General features: G+C 43.5%; 1 protein-coding gene across 1 annotated transcript in view; it reads right to left on the bottom strand.

The window, feature by feature from the left end:
- Positions 1–10168: 10168 nt before the first annotated feature.
- CUBN (cubilin) overlaps positions 10169–25566 on the bottom strand; it is a 639217-nt gene continuing 623819 nt past the window's right edge. The window contains exons 65-67 of the mRNA XM_029588764.1: positions 17042–17207; positions 14339–14574; positions 10169–10473 (exon numbers count right to left, since the gene is read on the bottom strand). Of these exons, the coding sequence (XP_029444624.1) occupies positions 10366–10473; positions 14339–14574; positions 17042–17207 (510 nt within the window). The 3' untranslated portion in view covers positions 10169–10365. The remainder of the gene's footprint in view (positions 10474–14338; positions 14575–17041; positions 17208–25566) is intronic.

The following is a 25566-nucleotide window of genomic DNA, read 5'->3' as shown; positions in this document are numbered from 1 at the left end:
CTGGTACATGAAGTCCTTTGTCAGGTTGAAGCGTTCAGACCCCTTCACCCTGAGGGATTAGTCATTTGAATTGCCAGAGACTGAGGGTTGCCTTTTTAATGAGGGTTCAGCCATTAGGACCAGAAGAAGCTCTGACCTCATCTCCAGCCCTTCCGCGTTCAAAGGGCTTCACAGTAGGACACAAGCTGGGATTTTGAAATAAATGCAAAGGCTGTGTAAAGATTGGAGATAGCTGCTGAATTATCACTAGTTGAAATATTTGAGCAGTATTTCATGTCTAAGCTACTACAGTGTGCATGTTTTTGTGGACTGATCATGCAGAATGACTAAGGCTGCTAATCATTCAGTAAAGTTTAATGCTGTTAATATGCTAATGTGGTGTGCAATTTCATTATTGGTGCTGGGCTATCAGTTGAACTGCATGTCTCTACTACAGCCTTAACCTTGTATAGTCTGGTTAACCCTGAAGTAATAAACTACAAGAAACCAGTGGCACACATATTACAAGGTTACAAAATCATTTGGTGCTTCAACGTGGGGCTGTAGTTTGTTTTTTTTTTGACCAGTGACTGAGTAACTCAACCTCATTAGCGAAGCGAATTCAGAATTATTTTTATGCAATAGTGCAAATGGAGTATTGTACATATTATGAATGCATTCCTGATAAATCTGTCATTTTGGGTTCTGTAAACCCTGCAATGTCTATGGCAAGTGTTCAAAATGTTTTAAGCTCAGCAGGTACAGTTACAAAACTACACTGTTTAAGGGCTGAGTCATCTGATCACGTTTTGTGTGAATTTGAAGACCCCCCCTTTCTGTATTCGTTTTAGAAGGGTTGGGTATTAGTGGGGAATTGGACAGGCAGTGGACAGTTAAACTAGTTCTGAATAAGACGCTGTCAGAACAGAATACTGAGCCTAAGGCATGCACTGACTCACTAGTGAGTGACATACTCCTAGACATAACATATTGATTTGAAGAAGAGTTACCGTATTTTTCGCTCCATAAGACGCACCTAGGATTCAGAGGGGGAACATTTTTAAAAAATGGTGTGCTAAACCGGCTCCATTCCCAGGCGTCTGTGCGTCTTATGGAGCATCCGTTTCCGGCATTAAAATTAGAGGTTGTGCATACAATATTTTTTATCCCTGTTTCATTTTCGGGTCTGGAGAGAGCCATTTCAGTCCACTCCCTGCATCGGAAAACTTTTATCATGCTGTTTCGTGGAAAAAAAAAAAAAACCACCCCCACCCCTTCAAATTTAATTAACTACAACCCCCCAAGACTTGCCAAAAGTCCCTGGTGTTCCAGCGGGGGTCCAGGGAGCAATCTCCCCCTCTCGAGTATTCGGCTGCCAGTAATCAAAATGGCACCGGTGGCCCTTTGCCCTTACTATGTGACGGGCTACCGGTGCCATTGGTCAGCCCCTGTCACATGGTAGGAGCAATGGATAGCCCGTGCCATTTTTTAAGATGGCGCCGCCCATCCATTGCTCCTACCATGTGACAGGGGCCGACCAATGGCACCGGTAGCCCCTGTCACATAGTAAGGGCAAAGGGCCACCGGCGCCATTTTGATTACTGGCAGCCGAATGCCTGAGAGGGGGAGATCATTCCCTGGACCACCAGGGACTTTTGGCAAGTCTTTGAGGGGTCAAGAGGGTGGGGGGGGGTTGTAGTTAATTAAATTTCTTTTTTATATTCACTCCATAAGACGCACAGACATTTCTCCCCCCCCCCCCCCCCAACTTTTGGGGGAAAAAAGTGTGTTTTTATGGAGCGAAAAATACGGTAGTTGATATTAAATACAGTAGTTGATATTAAAGATCTGAGAAATCGGCAAACTAAGATGGCGGCATAGCGGAGCAGTGAAACCCCAGCTACCTCTGTTTTCTCCAGAAAAGTTTCTTTCTATTTGATAATGCCTTCCAAGAGGAAGGGAAAGGTGAGGGTTTTCCCTCCAGAGCCCTTACCTGGACCTAGTCAGCTCGACATTGTTCATTTCCTGTCCCAGACAGTGAGTTTGGAGGGAGTCGAGGAGTCCATTGCGAGCACTGCGGCAGGAGAGCATATTGCGTCGCTGGAAGAGACGTCCCTCAGTCCTGACCTTCGTGCACCCCCGGCGCAGCGCAACCCCGTCAGGGCTCCTGCTCAGTCGCATGACGCGTCCGAAGCGCCAGAGCTGGAGGGGGTGAACCCTGAGGCAGCGAAAGGAGAGAGGCTGGGTCAAGCGCAAGCGGACCCAGAAACAGTTGGAGAAAGGCCAGCTACATCGAGAGAGTCTTCGGTGGAGGAGGAGGAGGCTCCTGTGGCCGGAGAGAACATCATACTCCCAGATGCTTCGGGTGAGTCGGCGTTGGGGTCATCGAGGCCGGGTGCTGTAACACTCGAAGCTATTTGGGACCTTGTTGCAAGCCAGGGGCTTTCGTTAACCAGATTGGAGAGAAAAGTTGACTCCCTTAATCATAATATACAGGAGAAGATATTGGGAATTCAAGAACAGGGATCTGCTTTGACAAATAAAATATCTGAGATTGAAAAAAAGGTTCAAACAAACGCTAAAGTCAACTCTGCAATTATAAAAGAACAATTAACATCTTCAAGATGTCTAGAATTATTAGAAAATGGACTGAGAAAGTTGAATGTGAGAATTTTAAATTTCCCCCATATTATGGGGGAAATGCCATATACTACTTAAAAAAATTCTTAACAGTTTGCCTGGGTTTTTCTGAGCAAAATATTCCCTCTATTAATTCCTGCAGGTTTCTAACAAATAGGGCAACTGTTAAAAATGAGAATGTGAATATTGAATTACCATCAAATCTGACTGGGTTTCTAGAATCATCCAATTTGGAAATAATTGAGAGGAAAGTTATTTTAGTTTCATTTATTACAACTCAAGATGTTATGAATGTAATGCGTAATTATTTTAGGAAATTTCCTGTGAACATTTGTGATCAGGAAATTAGGCTATATCCTGATATGGCCCCGATTACCCAATATCGCAGGAAAGAATTTCTGTCACTCAGACAAGATGTTATTTCTTTAGGTTTTGTTTTTTCACTGCGGTGTCCCTGTAAATGTATTTTAAAGAAAGGAGAGGAAACATTTGTGTTTTTTCAAGTTGATCAGTTAAAGCAGTTTATTGAAGCCCGTAGGCCGGTAACATCTTCTCCCAACACTTAGAGATAGAAGGCCTATTTGAATTTATCACTGTCGGTTCTATGTGAAGCCCATTCCTTTTGATTTTTGTTAGAACTCCTGTTTATATAATGTTTGCCACTCAAGGGTTATATCTTTAATGTTAAAATTTCAATATCCTTATTTTATTGGAGATTATGATTTTGTGGATTGTATACAAAAACAAATATTTCTTTAGTTTAAATAATGAAAAAGTAATTAATATGTGATACAATGTGATACAATCTTATATGGAAGGATCATCAAGTGTAAAATGAAAAATTATAAATAAATAAATAAATAGAAAGATCTGAGAAAGAGAACATCTGGTTTTATAACTGGGGGTTTGGGGTCACAAGTGGAATGAGAAATTGAAGTGAGGCAGTCACCTCAGGGTGTGCTGTGGACTTCAGCTAAAGGCCAGCAGGAAGTTCCCAGATGGCAGGATACTACACTAACTCAACTTTCTGTGACAACCAGTTCTCCTCAATATTCTACTCCAATAATCTCCATTCCTGCAGATGTTTCAAAGATGATAGTGGAATACGTGATCAAAACTCCCAAGGAAGGGGCAGAGTTGAATTATACTTACCACAAAATTAAGGTTTTCTCTGGGAATGTCCCTAAACCTAGTAATGAAGGAAATTATGAAACCTGGTGTATTCAGATTAAAAAATTATTGTAGGACCCAGGCCTTACTGCAGGTGCTAAAAAAAAGAAAATTATATGAAAGTCTCCTCCCTCCAGCTTTAAATGTTGCCTCTTACAGGCTGATACAGTACCGACACGTAAAAAAAAGTGCGGCAGGGCCAGGCGCCCGCGCGTTTGACGGGCGCACATTTTGGTTCGCAAGCCGCTCAATTCAGTATTCAAATTAGATGCAAATCCAAGCAGCGGCAAAGGAGCGTCCAAAGCGCACCTATGAAGCGGTAGGCGTTCGCAATCCATTTTACTGTATAGAGCGGTATACAGCGCCTATACAGTATCCAGGGTGCGCTGCCGCCATACCTGTCATTTCAAATGTCATTCCAGCAGGTAAGTGGGTGGTTCTTTTCTACAGACCCCGCATGGAAACCGGGGCCGCTGCCCTGAGCATCCGGACATCCCTGATCGGAGGCAACCCTCCCAACCTTCCATGTCTGGGTGCTTAAGGACTTGCAAGGACGTCTGGGCGTCTGTGAAGGTCGGGGCCTCCGAGCATGGATGCTCAGAAAGAGATGGGAATGCTGCCTTCCAACATCCATGGCCGCTGCCTTGAGCGCCCGCCCGGACGTCCAAGGTCGGGGCTTCCGTTTATGGACGTTCCCGCCTCTTTCCGGGCCGGGCATTCATGATCGGAGGCCCCGCTGCCTTCCAATGTCCATGGCCACTGCCTTGAGTGCCCGGCTGGACGTCCAAGGTCGGGGCCTCCGAGCATGGACACCTAGAAGAGACAGGAATGCTGCCTTCCAACGTCCATGGCCGCTGCCTTGAGCGTCCGCCCGAACATCCAAGGTCGGGGGTTTTGTTCATGGACGTTCCCGCCTCTTTCCGGGCGTCCATGATCGGAGGCCCCGCTACCTTCCAAAGTCCATGGCCGCTGCCTTGAGCGCCCTGCCGGACATCCAAGGCCGGGGCTTCCATTCATGGACATTGATGGACATTCCTGCCTCTTTCCAGACGTCCATGACTGAAAGGCCCCGCTGCGTTTACGGACGTCTGTAAGCTCTGCATGTGCTCCTCTTCTGTTTGGTAGATTTTCCCTTTGTATTCCATGTGCTCCTCTTCTGTTTGGTTGATTCTCCCTTTGTATTCCATGTGCTCCTCTTCTGTTTGGTTGATTTTGCCTTTGTATTCCATCTGTAAGCTCTACATGTGCTCCTCTTCTGTTTGGTTGATTTTCCCTTTGTATTCCATATGTATGCTCTTCATGTGCTCCTCTTCTGTTTGGTTGATTTTCCCTTTGTATTCCGTCTGTATGCTCTGCATGTGCTCCTCATTCTTGGAGGTCATTCTGTTCTTGATTATCGCCACAGAAGTTTATCGCCACAGAAGTTTAATGCAATCAATTGTTGAAATGAAACTCGTACCAATTTTTTAACTCAAAGATAAATATATATTTTTTAACTATTTTAACTATTTATAAAAGTTTTGAAAATTAAATACAATTTTTGTATAGGAGGGCATGGGGAAATTGACAGGCTAAGCGAGCAGTTTGAGTGGAATCACCTCTTGACAGGATGAACACAATGAACAGATGCTCCAGGAAATGAGGTTGATGTGAGCTGACATCAATGCTGGGATGGCTTCTCAAATGATTTTGATTACAGAAATGATGACAGAATTGATCAACGCCGTTCGAGATATCGCCTCGGCCTTTCGTTCCATTAACCTGCCTTAAATTTTTTAAATAAAAGTTTGTTTGGTCCATTACCAGACGTATCATTTTAATGTGTCATCCCACCCCTCATTTCATGTAAAAACTATTCCAAAAAATGTCAGTTAAGCAAACTCAGTCAATATTCAAATTCAAAACAAATATATTTTCGAACTATTTAAAAAAACAGTTTTCTGTATTATGCACAACTATTGCAAAACATTTTTTTTTACATTTATATATATATATTTACATATGGGATGGGAAAGTGAAGAGAAGGGACCACGCCATGGGGGAAGAGGAGGATCATCATCATTGATGTTGCTCAGACGGTGTCCGTCCCGGAGGAGCCTGCGCCATGACCAGCAAGGATTGTGCTCCGGCCATCGTGCGCAGGAGCTCGATGATCTCCTGCTGGCCATGGCACAGGTCGTGCAGGATGGTCACCGCCTGCATGGTCAGTCCCACCAGGTCATCCAGGCTGTGGGACACCCGGACCTGGAGAGACAGCACAGCATCCAGGCGTGCCTCAAGGGCAGGGGGCACTTCCCTGGCTGCTGCGCTGGCCCCACCCCCGAGATGATCTGGAGAGACCGGGTTGACAACATCAATAATGATGTCGTCCTCGTCCCCCATGGCTGGTGGGGCAGAAGAGACAGGGGGTGGGGAAATCATTTCTGCTGGGTCGCTCATGGCTGGTGCGGACGGGGAGAGGTAGTGTACTCAGTGGTGACAGCACATCACCTTCCTCCTCAGCCCATGTATCTGAAATGAGAAAAAGTAAAAGCTTAACTGCTGTCGCACATGCAAAGAAACAGAACGGTAGTAAAAAGAACTTGCTTATATCCATTTTAAACGAGACATTCCCTCTTGTATTACCGTAAGCTTTACATTTTAAATTCAAATGTGAGTGGCGTGCCACATGCCATAAAACATCCATATATTTTTACAAGGATGAAACTATTATAGGCTCAGCTTGCTGTCCTGGTGGCGGGGAAGTCAGCGTAGCGGATTCTGTGCCCCGTGAAGATTCTGACGTCATCTCTGAAAACAGAAATAGGAAAGTTTCACTGCTGCCCAAGCAAAACGTACTGATTCCTTTCAGCCACCGGCAAGGTGATCCTCTCCTCTCAGTGCTCGGACTGGAGAGGAGAAACATCTGCTCTACAGGACGTAGAGGGGTGCTGCTGGTGCTGGGGACCAGGCTCATTTCCATACTTTGGCTCCCACCCCTGTACTGGAATGGCTTGGGGGTCTGTATAATACGTGTAAGGTAAAGATGACCTTACAGGTAGCATCCAGATCCCAAAGGCAGCCCACTACAGGAATGTCAGTCTGTGGAAGTCTGCCTGTTCCACAGCACCAGCAGCACCCCTCTACGTCCTGTGCTCTGCACCTGGGCAGATTGTGTACCACACACTCACTACTCACTCACTCCTCCTCCCTACTTGTCACACAGCAGCTGACACTGGGTTCCAAGAGTCACCAAGTACACAGCGTAGTGGAAGTGAATGTTTGGTTACTGTAGAAGTGAAGCTCGTACAGTGTTTAAGAAATGGTGGCCCCTCCCTTTGTAGGCAGATTATAGGCTCACCACACCTAGGTTTGCACAGAAAAGGTATTGTCCTTCATATGGGTGAGACGGTAGGCCTACCATTCCACCATCTACGCAGCACAGACTGAGTGCTAAAAAATGGGGGCTGGTGTGGCAACCTCTGTGAGAACTGTGCATGATAAGAGCAATGGAGAGGTGCCAAACGAGAATCGTGAGAGCAAAAAGGGACTAAGTAGATAATAGGAGTTCCGCAAAGCCTGTGACACATGGCAAGCAAAGCTACACTAACCCCCCCCCACACACACACACACACACACACACACAAACCCATGCACCAGGTTTCTCAGAACATGCAGCGTGTAAAGCAGCATGATGCTAAGCACTCATCTGAAGGCATAGCATTAACCAGTCCTTTACACTGCCTCTTCCATGCATCACAGCATTCCCACATATTCACTGGGCAGTTTCTTAACTAGCTCTTCCTCCCTCCATAAATTTTCAAGCTTCTGTGCGAGGCCTAGGTGTGGGTAGGCAGCACACCCCATAATAACAGCACTATTCGGCCTACTCCAATTACTTGGTGGTAAAACATCAGTGTGTATGGGGGGGGGGGGGGGGGGAGGGGGTGCAAGCTATGGTCAGAACAACAGCCAAATCTTAAGTATAACACTCAAGTTATACAGCATATTGGATGTGTCACCATGCTCCACCAGCACACCTCTGCCTCTCTGTGAACATTACATATAAACTGTGATTGAGCTTGGTGAAAATGAGCAGTACAAGGGGTTTGACCATTCTTACCACTGTCCATATGCTGCCCTGATAGAGGCACCACCTTCTCCAGAGGGCAAACACTTGATCACTGCTGTGCAAAAGCTGTCTGTGCTCTATTTAGTTACACACACTGCCTGCTAAGGGGCATTAGATTGCAGGGCCAAGGGAACAACCTCCGAATGCAACAGCACACACACACACACCCACCAGTTAAACAAGCCTCACACAGCACGTCAGTCACACACTCATGTTAGCAGTAGGCACTACATGCTCCAGTTCCTGCACCTACACATGTGCAAGGCCTATGTTCCTGCAGTGTTTGTCATAAAACAACATAGAGGTGCTAGCTTGCAGTAACTGCTAATGAGGCTGTGTGAATCCTTCCTATCCAAACATTATCTATAGCTGCCCACAGGAAGCACTTATGTCAGAGGCATAAAGCACCTCTACTTAGTGCACCGTTCTGACATGGGCCCCTGAAGGACTTAGGTGGTACAAAATGTGTGTCTGTCAAGACAACAACACATAAAGGCCATCAACTATCATGGCAAGCACATGACATCTGTGGGAGCAGTAGGCCAATACATTCTGCACTGTGTGGCGTTTACTATGGAGGCAACTTTTAGGCTCATAACCAGTTCAGCTGACCAGACTTGGTCAACCCAGAATGCAATACACTGAGAACTACTTGGACTGTGTAGGACCAGACCTGGCCTGCTCACAACTAATAGTAGAAGTCTGTTACACCACTTTACTACTGAACCTAGAACATAGCAGCTGTTCAGCATTCCACCAACGTTGTCACACACATGCGCATCACCAACGGCATGCAACCACGAAAGCATGGATATCTGGGCAGTGATGTTGGTAATGCAACTATATGCAAAGTATTTTTGGACAGGAGTGCTCAGACTATAGATCACAGCTGCAGTGTAACAGGTAGTAGGTATAGGTTAAAGGTTATGAATGAGGATATGGTCAGGGTACATACATATACGCATATAACTACACCACATAATTATCTGTGACTCATAACTCACAGTGACCTTGAGCCAACCTGACTTCTGCAGATCAGAGTGAGGCTATGGGTGATGGCATAGTTTAAGGCAGAAGGTTCACCCACATATGTGATCCATTGGCCTTTATGATGCAAGCGTTTGATAAGGATCAATGTGGCTGCTGTAAGAGTGCTTATAAACTATACTGTTACGGTAACATGTCAGAGGTCATAGGAAAATACAAGTGAAGACACGACACTATCTGATTTCCAATCGTGCCTTCACTGAGCTGGATGTGCATGCTCCTGTTGGCTCCCTGAGAAGCCAAGGCGACCTATGATTGGCAAGCCCCTCACCTTTTGCACATTAATAATTCTAAATTGCCTAGCTAGGTGTAGTAGGGATGCATGGGTGGGGGGAGGGTGCATGCAACCACAAAGAGGAATGCTACCTTGGAAGGAACTGTGCACATACTGAAAACTGCAGCAGGTAGCACAGTTGCTTTAACCAAGGCTGTAATGGAAGGTGTGCGCCTATAGCACTGTGATGTGTGCAGTACTGTTGTCACCTAGCTCCAATTTTATGGACATATAATTCATGTCCTGCTTTTGAAGTATGTACACGCTGCCATTTCATCACATTTTCCTGTTTGTTTTTTAAGCAAAACCAACTCTCAATGCATGCAGATATGCCAATTAGACGAGGACTAGATGTACATATCCTGGAAAGCTTAGCACCCTAAATTCAGCTGAAAATAGGTCCCTAACAGAAGCCTAGATTTAGGAATAGCAACCTCAGCATAACTAAGATCTTCTATAATGCTTATTGCAAGTAAAGTATATGAAGCAGCAGTTGAAATATCAGGCATCCTTCTATGATGGCAAATAGGAGATCAATTAAACTTGGACTGTGTGACCAGCAAGAAGTCCTGGTGATAGCTGACTCGGTCAATCCTCGTTGGTCTGTTCTGGCACAAAAGAAAAGAAGTCCAAATGTATAGCCAGGAGCACAGTTTGAATTGACCTCCATGTGCTTTAGAAACAATTAAAAACCTTTGTAAGTTACTTAATACAAGAAAACTCTGGGTCATGGGGCAAACAACAAGATCTATTCTATGGTCATCTTTCAAACTGATGTACATCACATTTAACATAGGGGCTTTATTTACATGAGAGGATAATCAGTTTGGGTTCTTTTGATTTTGTTCATACCTAAGTGTAGATCCAAACCCTGAGGACTTTATTGTGCAAAGACACAAATGCCAATTTCTCTGAGGTCAATAAGGATTTTGCAATAGAAACAAAAATCAAGAATTACCAGACAGCATCATTCATTTATTAAACTAAGGTGTAAACAAAACAGTGGCTCAGATTTTGCATGAAATCATTTAAAGTGCACAGGGAAGTATCATTCAGGTTCTTTATTTCTAGTAATTGTGTTTGCATCTAAGGTCCATGACCTAAAAGCTTTTCAGAATGGCAGAGTTCATGTGCTTCTTGCGTTTCAGCTGCTCCATGTTAACCTGAAACCTGACGGCAGAGTTACGTATTCGGCATGGAATTTTATAAAGACGCGATGAGAACTGGCAATAAATGGAGCAATGTTTGTGTCCTGAAAACAAAAAATACAAAAAAAGCTGTAAAATTATTTCTAGTTAAATTGCTTAATCCACTAAATAATGTGCTAGCAGTATATGGCAAATTCTGAGGTCCATTAAATTGATTCAGAATGTAAATATCCGTATTTTAAAATGTACTTATTCATACTATAGTTGTTAGAAATCACATTTTTTTTTTCAGTCTGGCAATTTCCACCTCCTCTTCTTGGGATGCGATCTCAATTGGAAGCAGTCTTTATTGGGCTTGATGGTACCTTGGCCTTCATTTACAACGTCCCAGGGATTTTCTCATTTTTAGCCCTCTCCCCTTCCTCCCATCTAGCTCAGCCACGGCACCGAAAGTCCTCAGCCAGGGGCTGAAGTTTCCATGGCCCCCAAATGTGCATGCCCAAAGAAAGGATGGCATCGCAGAAATGTAAGAGCCCAATTGTAATATTTTGATAGCTTTATGACATCTCCACTTTCATGGAAGACTGCGCCCAGATACTAATATGCTACAGCCCTCCATGCGCTAGGTACTGTCTTATTAGAGTCAGTAAAAAGAATTTGTATATTTATTGAAGATTTTTTCTGATGAATTTTAATGCTTATACATTTTTCTCAAAGGGCTGCTTGGCTAACTCAAATCCTCTGTCTCTAATCTCCAGACCTGACAAAAGTCACATTACTGTCCAGTATTACCTGCCGAGTTTCAGCTGTGGGTCCTGATGGACAGATCCCACTGACAAACCACTGGGGCACCTTGCCCACCATCACAAATACTGCCCTTTGGCCCACAGCTGCACTACTATTCCTTTGGCCCCTGGGCAGGAGAAGAAACATTGACGGAGAGGTAGGGATAATGAAGGAATGGGAGAGAGACTAAGGAGGAGATGAAGGGGTGGGAAATGATATAATAGTAGGTGCTTGTTGCGTGAGTCGACCGCCCTGCTCGGCATCCGACCCTGCTTACCTTCTGTCACGGCCGGACCCCCTCGCCTTCGCCCCGCAGCCGCCCCACCTCTCCTTCTGCTGGCAGCGTGACGGGATGCCCCACGCTGACGCTTTATGGCCTGCTGACCGTCCAACGACGCCAGTCCCAAACAGCCCCCTAGGCACACTCGCACACCGTTCCTGCTGATTTAAAGGGCCAGTGGCGGGTAAACCCCTATGGCCCTCATTTGATGACATCAAATTGCAGGGACTAAGTAAGAATAGTCCCTGCACCCTGCTTCTGCTTGGCAACAAGTTTCCTTGCTCCTGCAAGTTCCTGAGTTCCTTCTTTGTTCCTGCCCTCTTCATCTCTACTACCTACCTTGGGCTTGACTTTGGACTGGACACTGACCAATGGTATCATCACCTGCCCTGACCTTTGCCTGGACACCGACCACGAGTATTGCCGCCTGCCTCGACCTTTGCCTGGACTCTGACCTCGAGTATCACCACCTGCCTCGACCTTTGCCTGGACTCTGACCTTGAGTATCACCATCTGCCTCAACCCTTGCCAAGACCACAACCACAGAGACCCCACATAAGTCCAGCCGGCCCCAGCACCCAAGGACTCAACCTAAGGGGAATGTGGTCTGGTAGCGGTGAAGCTCCAGTGGGGTCTCTGCTCTTCTCCTGCCTCGCCGGCTGACAGTGGGAACTCGTGGTGCTCCCCCTCGGTCCAAGGGTTCACCTCCAGAACAGTGATTAAAAGACAAAAGGAGGTAGAAGGGTGGGGGTGAAAAACTGCAAGAGGAGGTGAAAGAAAGATTGAGATTTAAGAGATGGCATGAAAGAGATGGAGAAGAGTGAAAAAGGGTAAGAGATGGGGAAGGTGGGAATAGAGGGAAACTGCATCTTTCCCTAGATTGTAGTGGTTGCTGGAAGTGATGCACTTTGGCCAGGTGTGGGCAAACCTTTTTGACTTGAGGTCACCTTGGGGGCCTGGTCTAGTTGCTTGAGGGAGGGTACCAATAAGGGTGTCTGAGGAGCAGAGAATGTCCCACCTGGATGACCAAGGAGCAGTGCCAATGATGTACATCTGGGAGCCAACTCACTGCTGTGGGACGGATTAAAAGTTCATGAGCTGAATGTGACCCATGGGCCATAGTTTGGCCACTTTTGACTTAGGGTTTTGGAAAGGGAGGGAAGGGTGTTGGCTTTACTGTGGTAACCCCTACTGATGCAAGAACAGTATTGAGAGGTTAAGTTCTAGGGTAGACTTCCCCTCCAGTACATGGCCAGCAGTGGTACTGAAGTCATTAGCAGGCTGACTAGAGAGAGAGCTTTAAAGTGGGTAGAAATGCAAGAAAACAAAAGCCTCTGGGGGTTAAGCTTAGATAAAACACACATTAATGCTTTTGAGTTTAAATATGATTAACTATCAACATAATATTTATTTAAATCTAAATTTCCTGGCAATTTGTTAAAGTTTACTCTTGTTTTTAAAAAAAGGGAAATGCTATATAATTACTGTAATGAACATGGGGAGTGTGATTTACAAATTATATATTGAAATTAATGGAAAATGGAAATTAGCATCCCAGTTTTCAGTCAGACCACTGACTCAATGACCTTATGATCAGGATAATCAAAAGAAAATTTCAAACAATCTGGGAAATGCAAGATTTCTGAAGTTAAAATGATCAGACACTTTGAAACTGACAAAAAAGAACTCAATCAAGACCTAGAGTTTTTATCATAAGGCAAGCCATAAAATTATACTGCCTGTCATCTAATCATCCATCACACTCCCTTCACCCTAAAATTGGAATGTCCTTTATGATCCACTTATGGCACCCACATTGCTTTATATTTTCTGGTACTGTTATCCTTTACTTATTCGATTCTGACTTGAGGCAGAGAGTATTACCGCTCTCAAGCTAGTCAAGAAATGTATTAAATGAGTCCTCATACATATATATATTTTTTGCTTTATTTTTATCTGTTAATCTTTATTTTTGTGCATCTCAGTTTAGGGAGCATAGCTAAGGTGACCACACAGCTTCACGTCTGTAGGGAGCTATTGGGCCCTGTTTTGGTGTTGTTCCTTTTGTAATCAGTGGACTTGAAGTGCCAGTTTCTTAAGACTTCTCTTCTACAAAATTCCTGAGCCCTCTGACTCTCTGAAGATATTCCACACACGACATATATTTTCATACTGCAGAAAGATATCTGGGGGCCTATTTGTCTCTGTGCCATGTAGACGTAAGCCTGCACATACACTTTTTTCCCTATCTCTGAATCTGGCAGATCAGAGGCCTTAATGTAGCAGTCCTGTGTGCAGTCGATGGAAACTGCTGCCCATGCTTGGTCACTAGATGGCACTAATGTACTTAGGAAACAATTTCTGTAAGAGCAAGGCAATGTCTTTCCAACTGTATAAAAGCTGATATCAGCTAGCAATGTATGTGATAAAAATAAATAATAAATACGGCACGGATCTCTTTAAACATGAGATACATGGCCAGCCAGGTGGCTCAGTGGCAAATGCTGTGCACTTCCCTGTGGGAGGCCCTTGGTTTGATTCCTGGATCTGCCGGAGCCGGGTATGCCAAGGAGGCAGCATTCATGGCTCTTGCTGTTGGTGGTGGGGATGAGAGAGTCATGGTCATCAAGAAGGGTAACATCTGGCAGCCAGATCTGGGGCCAATGAAGCAGGGATCTGGAAGGAGCTCTGGTGCATGGCTCTCAACCTCGGATCTGTTGCTGAAATGACCAGACTGGGAACACTGGAAAGAAGGTTTTATTGAAATAGAATAAAAATACCCGGGTAGTTGTGAATGAAGGTTCTTGGTACCAGGATCCCAGCACTTGTTCCGATCTGAGCTAGGAGAAGAAGGAAATAAAAGGAACTACCTAAGAAAACAAAAAAAGCAAAGTGATACATACGGCACCACAATATGGTCCGGCAGCTGGAGAGTTACTGTTGGGTACATTGTAAAGTGTCAGGTAGTTGTTGGTACAGTCGCCAGGATCATCAATGCTGATGGAAGCAAAGTTGACTGTAACTATTCGCCCCATGGGGGCTACGATGTTCCATTCACAATCCGTCTTATTACTGTAGGTCCCTGGATATTCTGGACTGGTAAATGAGCCATGTTCACCATAAAGTACTCCACCACAAGCTGAAAATAAAGAGGGCAGGTGTTAATTCAGATTTCTTTCTGCAGAAGAGAGAGGACTTCTTTAAACCTAGGACCCTCAGGCTACAGCCGTTCTGTGACCATGGCCATTGCTTCAAAAGCTCTTCCTTGACAGGGGAATTGCAGTAACCCTTCCCTGCCACTTTCCCACCGCCTACTTCCCCTGCTTTATACCTTTTCAGTCTCTCTCTCTTCCCCCTGCATCTGCCATTCTTTTCTTTCTCTATTCCCGGTACCTGCCTTGGAGCCCTAAGTGGCTTACTGTTGTTGCCGTACTTCCTCCCACACCACTACAAGAGCCATTGTCCCTCCTTGCCCACTCCTCACCATACCTGGGAACTCTCTGGCTTTCCCCAAGAGACTCAGGAAATTTGCATCAATTTGCTAGGTCTCAGGGTAAACACTAAAAACCTCACGGGGTTTCTCTATTTCTAATTCCAGCCACTTCCCTTTCAGCAAGCTTGTTGATAGGGAAGGGGCTAAGCATGGAGCACAAACACTGCAGGCAGCATATGGGGAGAAACTGCAGCTGTGATCCCAGGGTTTGGAACTCGGCTAACAGAGTAAGGATGCACAAGTTTGTGAGCTGTGACTTATAAAGGGATGGTAGCAAGGAGAGAATCAGGGAGGGAAGAAGATAAAGAATGTTGGGGGTCATCCCTGAAGAGGAGAAAAAGTAGTGGTGGTGGCATAGAGAGATAGTGTGGATTAGCAGGGAGGAGGTGGAACAGAGAAAGTTGATGGGATGATGGTGAAAGGCTGCAGAGGCAAATAACAAAAACGTTTTGAAATATATCCGAAACCAGAAACCTGTGAGGGAGTCGGTTGGACTGTTAAATGACCAAGGAGTTAAAGGAGCTGTTAGAGAAGATAAGGCCATTGCAGAAAGACTAAATTAATTCTTTGCTTCTATGTTTACTAATGAGGATGCTGGGGTGATACTGGTTCCGGAGATGGTTTTCAAAGTTGATGATTCAGATGAACTGAACTAAAATACTCTGAACCTGAAAGATGTAGCAGGCCAGATTGACAAACTAAAGAGTAGCAAATCACCTGGACCGGATGGTATGCATCCTAGGGTTCTAAAATTTTAGAACTATTAGTTAAAATTTGTAACCTATCATTAAAATCATCCATTGTACCTGAAGACTGGAGGGTGGCCAATGTAACCCCAATATTTAAAAAGGACTCCAGGGGTGAGGTGGCCAATGTAACCCCAATATTTAAAAAGGACTCCAGGGGTGATCAGGAAAGTATAGACCAGTGAGCCAGGACAAATAGTGGAAACTATTCTAAAGATCAAAATCACAGAACATATAGAAAGACATGGTTTAATGGAACACAGTCAGCAAGGATTTTCACAAGGCAAGTCTTGCCTCACAAAGCTTCATTTTTTTGAAGGGGTTAATACATATGTGGATACAGGTGAACCAGTAGATATAGTATATTTGGATTTTCAGAAGGCATTTGACAAAGTCTCGCATGAAAGGCTTCTAAAAAAACTAAAAGTCATGGGATAAGAGGTGGTGTCCTTTGGTTAAAAGACAGGAAACAGAGAGTAGGATTAATAACTGGTCAATTTTCTCAGTGGAAAAGGGTAAACAGTGGCGTGCCTCAGGGATCTGTACTTGGACCAGTGCTTTTCAATATATTTATAAATGATTTAGAAAGGAATAGGACGAATGGGGTAATTAAATCTGAAGATGATACAAAATTATTCAGAGTAGTTAAATCACAAGCGGATTATAATAAATTGCAGGAGTACCTTGCAAGACTGGGAGATTGGGCATCCAAATGGCAGATAAAATTTAATGTGGACAAGTGCAAGGTGTTGCATATAGGGTAAAATAACCCATGCAGAAGTTAAACGATGGTTAGGTTCCATATTAGGAGCTACCACTCAGGAAAAAGATCTAGGCATCATAGTGGGTAATAGGGATGTGAATTGTTTTTCTGACGTTTGAAAATATCGTACGATATTTTCAAAGTTGTCAGAAATCGGGGGCTCCCCGAAACTGATAGGAAAACCCCACAAAATTGTTTGTGGGGTTCTCTTATCATTTTGGGGGAGGGCGGGAAAAATGGCAAACAAAAACAACCCCTAAACCCACCCTGACCCTTTAAAATGGATCCCTTAGCTTCCCCCCCCCCCTCCAAATGTTTTAAAATTACCTGGTGGTCCCGGGAGCAATCTCCCGCTCTCGGGCTGTCGGCTGCCACTAATAAAAATGGCGCAATGGCCCTTTGCCCTTACCATGTGACAGGGTATTCGTGCCATTGGCCGGCCCCTGTCACATGGTAGGAGTAATGGACGGCCGGTGCCATCTTTAAAAGATTGGATCTTTAAAGAGTGGATAATAATATTCATATGCACAAGATCATAGACAATTAGAGACCTCCCTTAAATATCAGATGTGGTTAAGTAATAATTAATGAAAAGTTGTCATACCAGTGGGAGATGAAGTCCAAGTAATCTCATATCCATTACGACTGACAGTTCTATCGCTCTGAAAACGTAGGTACAGAGCATGATTTTTAGGAAAAATGGGATTAGGCAGGGTAGTTCCACAATATCTGCCAAGCAACGGAGAGCTGGAGTCACTGCCATTGCGTACCTTAAAGAAATGCAAATAAGTCACTCATACAGTAACTTCTACCATGAAAACTGTGTTCCTAAAATTAAATTTTGAAACTCCTTAAGCAGTTCCCTTCATAATTTTTCTAAATTTCTGTGTACAGCTATATTAGCAAGAAAGTCACACATTATATCCCACACACTGCTCACTGCATGAACTAATCAGATCCTAGTCTCTGTGAACTAATTTGTGCCATTATTTCCTCCTGATTACTCAGGAGAATTGCAAAAGAACTGCTCAAGAGTTTAAAAATAGCATTTTGAATTGATACTGGTCGAGCATTATTACTTCATATGTATGGAGTGCAGATTGAACTTTTAAATTCAGAGTGGAACAATTATGCTGAACATTTCAAGATAAATGTGTGAGATGCAGCAAGATGGTCTTTATCTAATATCAATCTGCTTTCTTGTGTTATCAAACCGAGGTGAGATTCCAAGTAGGATTCTGAGAGACAATAAAAACAGTCTTTTTTTTTTCTCTTTAGCTTTACTTTCAAACGTTTTTTGTATTGAGGAAGTCCTGATTTCTGTGGAAAAAAAACTGACTGCTGATCAACTAAACTGACTAAGGAGCAACAGATACCCTTCTGGGCTCAAATGTAAAATACATATAAACCTTGTAAAAAAATGTCCATAAAAATTAGTGAGGTCCATATTCAATCACAAATTAGACAGCATAATAGTTATCTGTATAAATGCCTTACTTGGCTATACTGAGCTCATATCCAACTATATTCTAGCCTAGAATTTAGCCAGATTAGTCGGAAGCCTTCATGGGGGCGGGCAAGGGGGCATTCCGGGAAGAAGAGTTACCCAGATAAGTTAACCAGCTAACACTGATATTCAGAGTTAACCAGTTAAAATATCTGGCTAACTCTGGTTATGTCCTAAAGTTAACTGGTTAAACATAGCCAGCTAACTTTAAGATAGTTGGGTATATTCAGCAGTACGGCTGTGCCACTGAATATACACCACTAGTTAACTGGTTATATATAATTAATTAGCTGTACAGGAGCTGAGTATATGGACCCCTATGATTTTTTCAGACTTGTAGGTTGGCATCCAGAAAAATCTTTCATTACTTCATTTAAATATTTATGTTATTTTTCCAAAAATGTAGGTTGTTTTTTATAAGGGGCAAATTATAACATTTATTTACTTATTTATTTATTTATCTATTTGTTTATTTATCTGTTTATTTATTTATTTATTTTTAGACTCTTTATATTTTCAAAATAACATACAAGTATAACTTGTAAGACAAAATAAGCCATCACATAGTAGGAAATCCTTCACATAAGGAAAAAAGAAAACACAAGAAATAATTACCATATTACTATATGGGCTAGAACAGTCTCAAAATAAGAAGAGAGAGAGCCAGAAACAAGGAAATAAAGAAAAGAAGATATTTCTATGAAAAACTCTTCCAAAAAGACAGCTCCATCATATATTACAAAGCAGATACCAACTCTCTCCTACACTAACCCCCAATTAAGATACAGCACTTTGATCTCCAGCCCCTGGCAATCTAGAATCTAAAAAAAGCGAATCTGGGAAGGTTTGACAAATACATATCTTTCTAAAGAAATATAGATTTGACATTTGTTTGGAAAATGTAATAAGAAATGTGCACCTAAATCAATCACTTTATTATGCATAGAAAAAAAAATGATTTTTTATTGATTGAGTCACTCTAGAGATATCGGGAAACACCCGAACTTTAAATCCCATCAAAGGCAGTTGAGCAGCATGAAAGAAGAGCATAAGAATAAGAACCATGTTCTGTTGAGTAATTGAAGCAAAGGAAACTAATAACGTGGCCCTATATTCTTCACCCACCACATCATCTCCAGAAAAGCAGAAAGGTTCAAGTCCACAAGTCCCTCTACACCCACCTGACTTGGATCACTAATTGCAGGAGATGTTCTAAAGGGAAGATAATATGCCTTAATAATAGTAGGAGAAATTTCATTTGAAATTTCCAAAACCTCTCTCAGACATGATTTGAAAAGTTCAGCAGGAGAAATTATAGGGACAATTGGAAAATTGACCACACATAGATTGGTTGCCCTTGCAGAATTTTCTATTCTCTGGAAGCTAATCATATTATCCTTAAGTACAGAAGCCTGAGCCATGGAAAAATTCTCCGTGGTAACTTTAAGATCCTGAATATCTTTAGAGTGAGAAGAAACAATAACCTCTTTAGATTGTATACAAGATAAAGTATTATTGGTAGGAACAGGTAAAGAAGCCAATAACTGCTCCATAGAGGAAAGAAGTAACGAAATGCTGTCCAAAGTAATAGGGGAAGGTTTAGCACTACGTATTACTGTTGGAAGCAAAACTGGTGAGCTCTGAAGTGCAGGTGTGATGGCAAAACATGATGAGGAGCTCACTCCAGCCAGGGGAACCCCAGGGGAACCCAAGTCGCTGCCATACTCTGAATGCCCACTGCCAGGAAAAATCGCCATTTGCACGCCCCCCACCCAGCGTATCCATCCAGGTAAGTTACAGCAAGCCCTGGATTTCACATCTCTGACATCGATGTGGCAGAGGGAGGAGCAGGAGATCTGTGGTTGGGGCTCAGGAGCACCTTAGCATCCAGTCCCAGCTGGCAAATCGCTTCCTTGATATCACCAGCAACAGGAGCTGCCACCAATGATGACAATGGTACATGTGGGCACCAACAACATAGGAAAATGTGGGAGGGAGGTTCTGGAAGCCAAATTTAGGCTCTTAGGTAGAAAGCTTAAATCCAGAACCTCCAGGGTAGCATTCTCTGAAATGCTCCCTGTTCCACGCACAGGTCCCCAGAGGCAGGCAGAGCTCCGGAGTCTCAATGCGTGGATGAGATGATGGTGCAAGGAAGAGGGATTCAGTTTTGTAAGGAACTGAAGAACCTTTTGGAGAAGGGGGGGGTCTTTTCCGAAGGAATGGGCTCCACCTTAACCAGGGAGGAACCAGACTGCTGGCGCTAGCCTTTAAAAAGAAGATAGAGCAACTTTTAAACTAGAACAAAGGGGAGAGCCAACAGTCACTCAGCAGCGCATGGTTCGGAGGGAGGTATCTTCAAAGGATATTAATGATGATTTAGAATTAGGGCATCCCGACAGTGAGATTCCAATTATAAGAAAAGTAGTCCAAGTGCCTGTAACTGAAAACTCACCTGAGCTAAAAGATTCCAATTTATCCCTATCAATTAAAACGCAGAATGAAAATACAAACAAAAAACACACTTTGAAATGTGTACATGCTAATGCCAGAAGTCTAAGAAGTAAATGGGAGAGTTAGAGTATATAGCAGTGAATGATGACATAGACTTAATTGGCATCTCAGAAACATGGTGGAAGGAGGATAACCAATGGGACAGTGCTATACTGGGGTACAAATTATATCGCAATGACAGAGAGGAGCATCTGGAAGGCAGAGTAGCACTTTATGTCTGGGATGGCATAGAGTCCAACAGGATAAACATCCTGCATGAGACTAAATGCACGATCTATGGGCAGAAATCCCTTGTGTGTGGGGAGACTATAGTGATAGGAGTATACTACCATCCACCTGGCCAAGATGGTGACATGGACAGTGAAATGTTAAGGGAAGCTAACCAAATTGGTAATGCAGTAATAATGGGAGATTTCAATTACCCCAATATTGACTAGGTAATTGTAACATCAGGACTTGCTAGAGAGCTGAAGTACCTGAATAGAATAAATAAATGACAGTTTTATGGAGCAATTGGTTCAGGAATCGACGAGAGAAATTTTCCTTTTCTGAATGTTCCTGACCCATTAAAAAAGATCTTAGTACTCCCAGTTTTCAAGAAAAATATTATTCCCAGGCAAGATCTCTCTACTTACAGGCCCATTTCCAATCATCTCACCCTTATAAAGATCTTGGAATAAATTGTCCTTTCTTAGTTAAATGATTTTATTAAAGATAATAAGATCATAAATCCTCATCAGAGTAAATTTCAGGTAGAACATACTACAGAAACTCTTTTATTTTCAATGTCTGATTTTCTGTTGAGGGAACTGGATCAAGGCCAGGATGTCATATGATGTTGCTCGATATTTCTGCTGCCTTCAACAAAGTCAATCGTTTAATTTTAGTTTCCAGAATGGCTTCACTGGGGGTAGGCAACCTCATCCTGTGTTGGATTGAGTTGTTTTTAACCAACCAACACTAGCAGGTCAGAGCTGGTCAGCAGCAGTCCATTAGAAGGACCATCATATCGGGGTGTCCCTTGGGTCTGCCCTTTTCTCTCCCTTGTTCAATGTTTATTTGTCAGAACTTAAAATCTTTTATAAAATCTATACTGATGATATACAACTCGTTCCCCTCTCCTTGATCTGCATTTACATTTATCAATCAAGGGAGTTTTGCTACCTTTCTCAGAGGTTGTCAAAGACTCAGTCTTGTCCTTTAGACCACAAGTAAAGATAGCTATCAAAGCAGGCTTTTTTAAGCTCAAGATGGTTTTCCGTTTAAGATTTATACTATCTAAAGAGGATTTTTGGACTATCGCAGAAGTATTTGTCCTAATCTCAGTGGATTACTGCAATTCTCTCTATGTGGGTTTCCCTAAATATGTGCATAGGGCTTTACAACTACTGCTAAATGCAGCTGTATGACTTGTTTCAGGTTGTTCCTTCAGAGATCTTGCATTGCCAGTATTGGAAGAGCTTCATTGTCTACCCCTAGTACAGAAGGCAACATTTAAGATGCTTACCCTGGTTTATAAAGCTATTCATGAGGAAGGGCCCTCATATCTATCTCACTTGCTTTCACAATATGCTCCCTCCCTGGCACTCCATTCAGCTGAATCAGATTCTGGTTGTTCCTTCCTTGAAGGATGTATGTACTAGGGATGTGAATCATTTTTTGACGATTTAAAATATCGTCCGATATATTTTAAATCGGCAAAAATCGTTAGGGCCACGATACAATACCAATTTCCCCGATTTATCGTCAAAAAATCGTAAATCGGGGGAAGGGGGAGAGCAGGAAAACCGGCACACTAAAACCCCCTAAAACCCACCCCCGACCCTTTAAATTAAATCCCCCACCCTCCCGAACCCCCCCCAAATGCATTAAATTACCTGGGAGTCCTCCGTAGCGGCGGTCCGTGGCTAAATCGGGGGAAGGGGGAGAGCACGAAAACCGGCACACTAGATCGTGAGGTCTTCAGCTGGCGCCATTTTTCAAAATGGCCGCCGCAAAATGGCGGCGGCCATAGACGAAAACGATTCGACGCAAGAGGTCGTTCCGGACCCCCGCTGGACTTTTGGCAAGTCTTGTGGGGGTCAGGAGGCCCCCCCCAAGCTGGCCAAAAGTTCCTGGGGGTCCAGCGGGGGTCAAGGAGCGATTTCCTGCCGCGAATCGTTTTCCGTACGGAAAATGGCGCCGGCCATACGCGTATGGCCGGCGCCATTGTCCGTACGGAAAATGGCGCCGGCAGGAGATCGACTGCAGGAGGTCGTTCAGCGAGGTCCGGAAATCTCGCGAGGGTTCCGGACCTCGCTGAACGACCTCCTGCAGTCGATCTCCTGCCGGCGCCATTTTCCGTACGGAAAACGATTCGCGGCAGGAAATCGCTCCTTGACCCCCGCTGGACCCCCAGGAACTTTTGGCCAGCTTGGGGGGGCCTCCTGACCCCCACAAGACTTGCCAAAAGTCCAGCGGGGGTCCGGAACGACCTCTTGCATCGAATCGTTTTCGTCTATGGCCGCCGCCATTTTGCGGTGGCCATTTTGAAAAATGGCGCTGGCTGAAGACCTCACGATCTAGTGTGCCGGTTTTCGTGCTCTCCCCCTTCCCCCGATTTAGCCACGGACCGCCGCTACGGAGGACTCCCAGGTAATTTAATGCATTGGGGGGGGGGTTCGGGAGGGTGGGGGATTTAATTTAAAGGGTCGGGGGTGGGTTTTAGGGGGTTTTAGTGTGCCGCTGGACCACCAGGTAATTTAAGGCATTTTGGGGGGGGGTTAATTTAAAGGGTCGGGGGTGGGTTTTAGGGGGTTTTAGTGTGCCGGCTCACGATTTTAACGATTATGACGATACTTTACACACACAAACGGCAACAATACGATTCCCTCCCCCTCCCAGCCGAAATCGATCGTTAAGACGATCGAGGACACGATTCACATCTCTAGTATGTACATCAGTATGCCGTTTCTGGATGGCTCCTGTCCTGTGGAATGTGCTTCCCTGTTAAGCTGTGGCTTATGCAGGACTATTTGCTCCTCAGAAAAAAAGTTAAAACCATTTTTCTATCGGAAGCTTTTTCCTGTTAAGGGTACTTTGCTTAGTGATATTGCTCTACCTTCTGTTTCCTTTTTACCATTTGAGCAGATGTTGTTTGCATTCTGTTACGGGTTTAGCATTTTTTTAAAATAATGTATTTATAATGTATTGTGATCCACTTAGCATAGTCGTTCCAATATAAGTGGAAGAAAAGATAATGAATCAAATAAATCCCACTCACCTATGCTCACAAACTAGACATATCCCACACACACACACACACTCACATCCCTCACCTACACCCCCGTACCTGCACTGCCTTTCCCCAAAACACCCCCACCACAAACCCTCCCATGCCCATTCTTACCCCTTCCAGAAATCTAAGATGAAAGCATTCCCAAAGCCACACCTAAGCTTTGGGAATGTTTCTTTTAACATTTATACTGGATTCTATCTTCTTTTCCTCTCTTTCCTATTTTTGTGCCTCTGTCTTCCAGTGTAATGCACTTAACATTTCTTCTCCCTGTAAGTCTCCTTTGCCCGCTTCCACCCAATAATTAAAAAAATAAATCTCTGTGGTTGCCTGTTTAGCCTTGGAAGGGGACAGAGAGCTTGGACTATCTGATCTATTACATATACATCAGTACAGAATAAGAAAAAATATCAGGAGAAATAGAAGAATATTTCAGAAAAGGAGATGAGAAAATAGCAGAAGGTTTCAGTAGTTCCAGAAGATTAGAAATGGTAGAACTTTAGCCGAATTTTGAACTTTTTCTGTGCTCACAGCCTTCCAGTGTCCCCCTGTGTCATGAATGCAAGCAAAAGTATTTGCAGAAAGTTTGCAGTGTAAAGATGAAAAAATGCAGCGGAAATTTGCAAAGAGTGGCTTCTGAAGCAGAAGGTGAAAAGGGAAGTGAAAGAATTGCCCGATGGAAACAAAGATCTGGGCAGGGAGGAGACTTGTGGTGAAGGCAAAGCTTCCAGAAGGGAAGACAAAGGATAGATGAGAAGAATGAGAAGGGTTGAAAAAGAAAATTAAAGAGGAAGTGGGTGGAGAGATATTGGATTGGGTCACCAGAGAAGATCAGGTGTCTTATAGAGCTCATGCATGAAGGATCTGAGGTAGAATGAACAATGGATCACAGAAGACACCCCTGCTGGCCTTTGAGTAACACAGATGCGTTCAGCTTTGATAGAGATGCCTTCTATTCCTTGGCCAGCAAAGGGTCCTCAACTGTACTCAATCACAGGGAAAGAAAACAGAAGTAAAATAATTTAAATAAAAAATAATAATAAAAATACCACATGGATCTTAAAAGTTTATGTTTAATTCAGAAAAAATAGATTGTTTTATCCTCAGAGCATATTTAGGAAAGCTGGCAAGGAAAGGAAGATCTAGAAAGGATTTTAGTTTAGTTTTTTTGTGTCTCAAAATGAGGTGATAGTTACTATAACATGTGTAAGCCAAGGGGTTTGGTGTTAGCTGAATAAATGCATGGGTTTAAAGGCTATGGGCCTCAGAAATGACAGACAATATCAATCACTTGGAAAGAATAGCAAAAAAGGTATTTTCATTAGAGTCAAAGGATAAGAACATAAGAACATAAGAAAATGCCATACTGGGTCAGACCAAGGGTCCATCAAGCCCAGCATCCTGTTTCCAACAGTGGCCAATTCAGGCCATAAGAACCTGGCAAGTACCCAAAATCTAAGTCTATTCCATGTTACCATTGCTAGTAATAGCAGTGGCTATTTTCTAAGTCAACTCAATTAATAGCAGGTAATGGACTTCTCCTCCAGGAACTTATCCAATCCTTTTTTAAACACAGCTATACTAACTGCACTAACCACATCCTCTGGCAACAAATTCCAGAGTTTAATTGTGCGTTGAGTGAAAAAGAACTTTCTCCGATTAGTTTTAAATGTGCCACATGCTAACTTCATGGAGTGCCCCTAGTCTTTCTATTATCCAAAAGCGTAAATAACTGATTCACATCTACCTGTTCTAGACCTCTCATGATTTTAAACACCTCTATCATATCCCCCTCAGGCATCTCTTCTCCAAGCTGAAAAGTCCTAACCTCTTTAAT

This window comes from Rhinatrema bivittatum, chromosome 2 (genome assembly GCF_901001135.1).
Source record: "Rhinatrema bivittatum chromosome 2, aRhiBiv1.1, whole genome shotgun sequence".
In the NCBI taxonomy this organism is placed as follows: domain Eukaryota; kingdom Metazoa; phylum Chordata; class Amphibia; order Gymnophiona; family Rhinatrematidae; genus Rhinatrema; species Rhinatrema bivittatum.
Note: the sequence above shows the minus strand (reverse complement) of the source record. Positions and strands in the feature narration are given on the sequence as shown.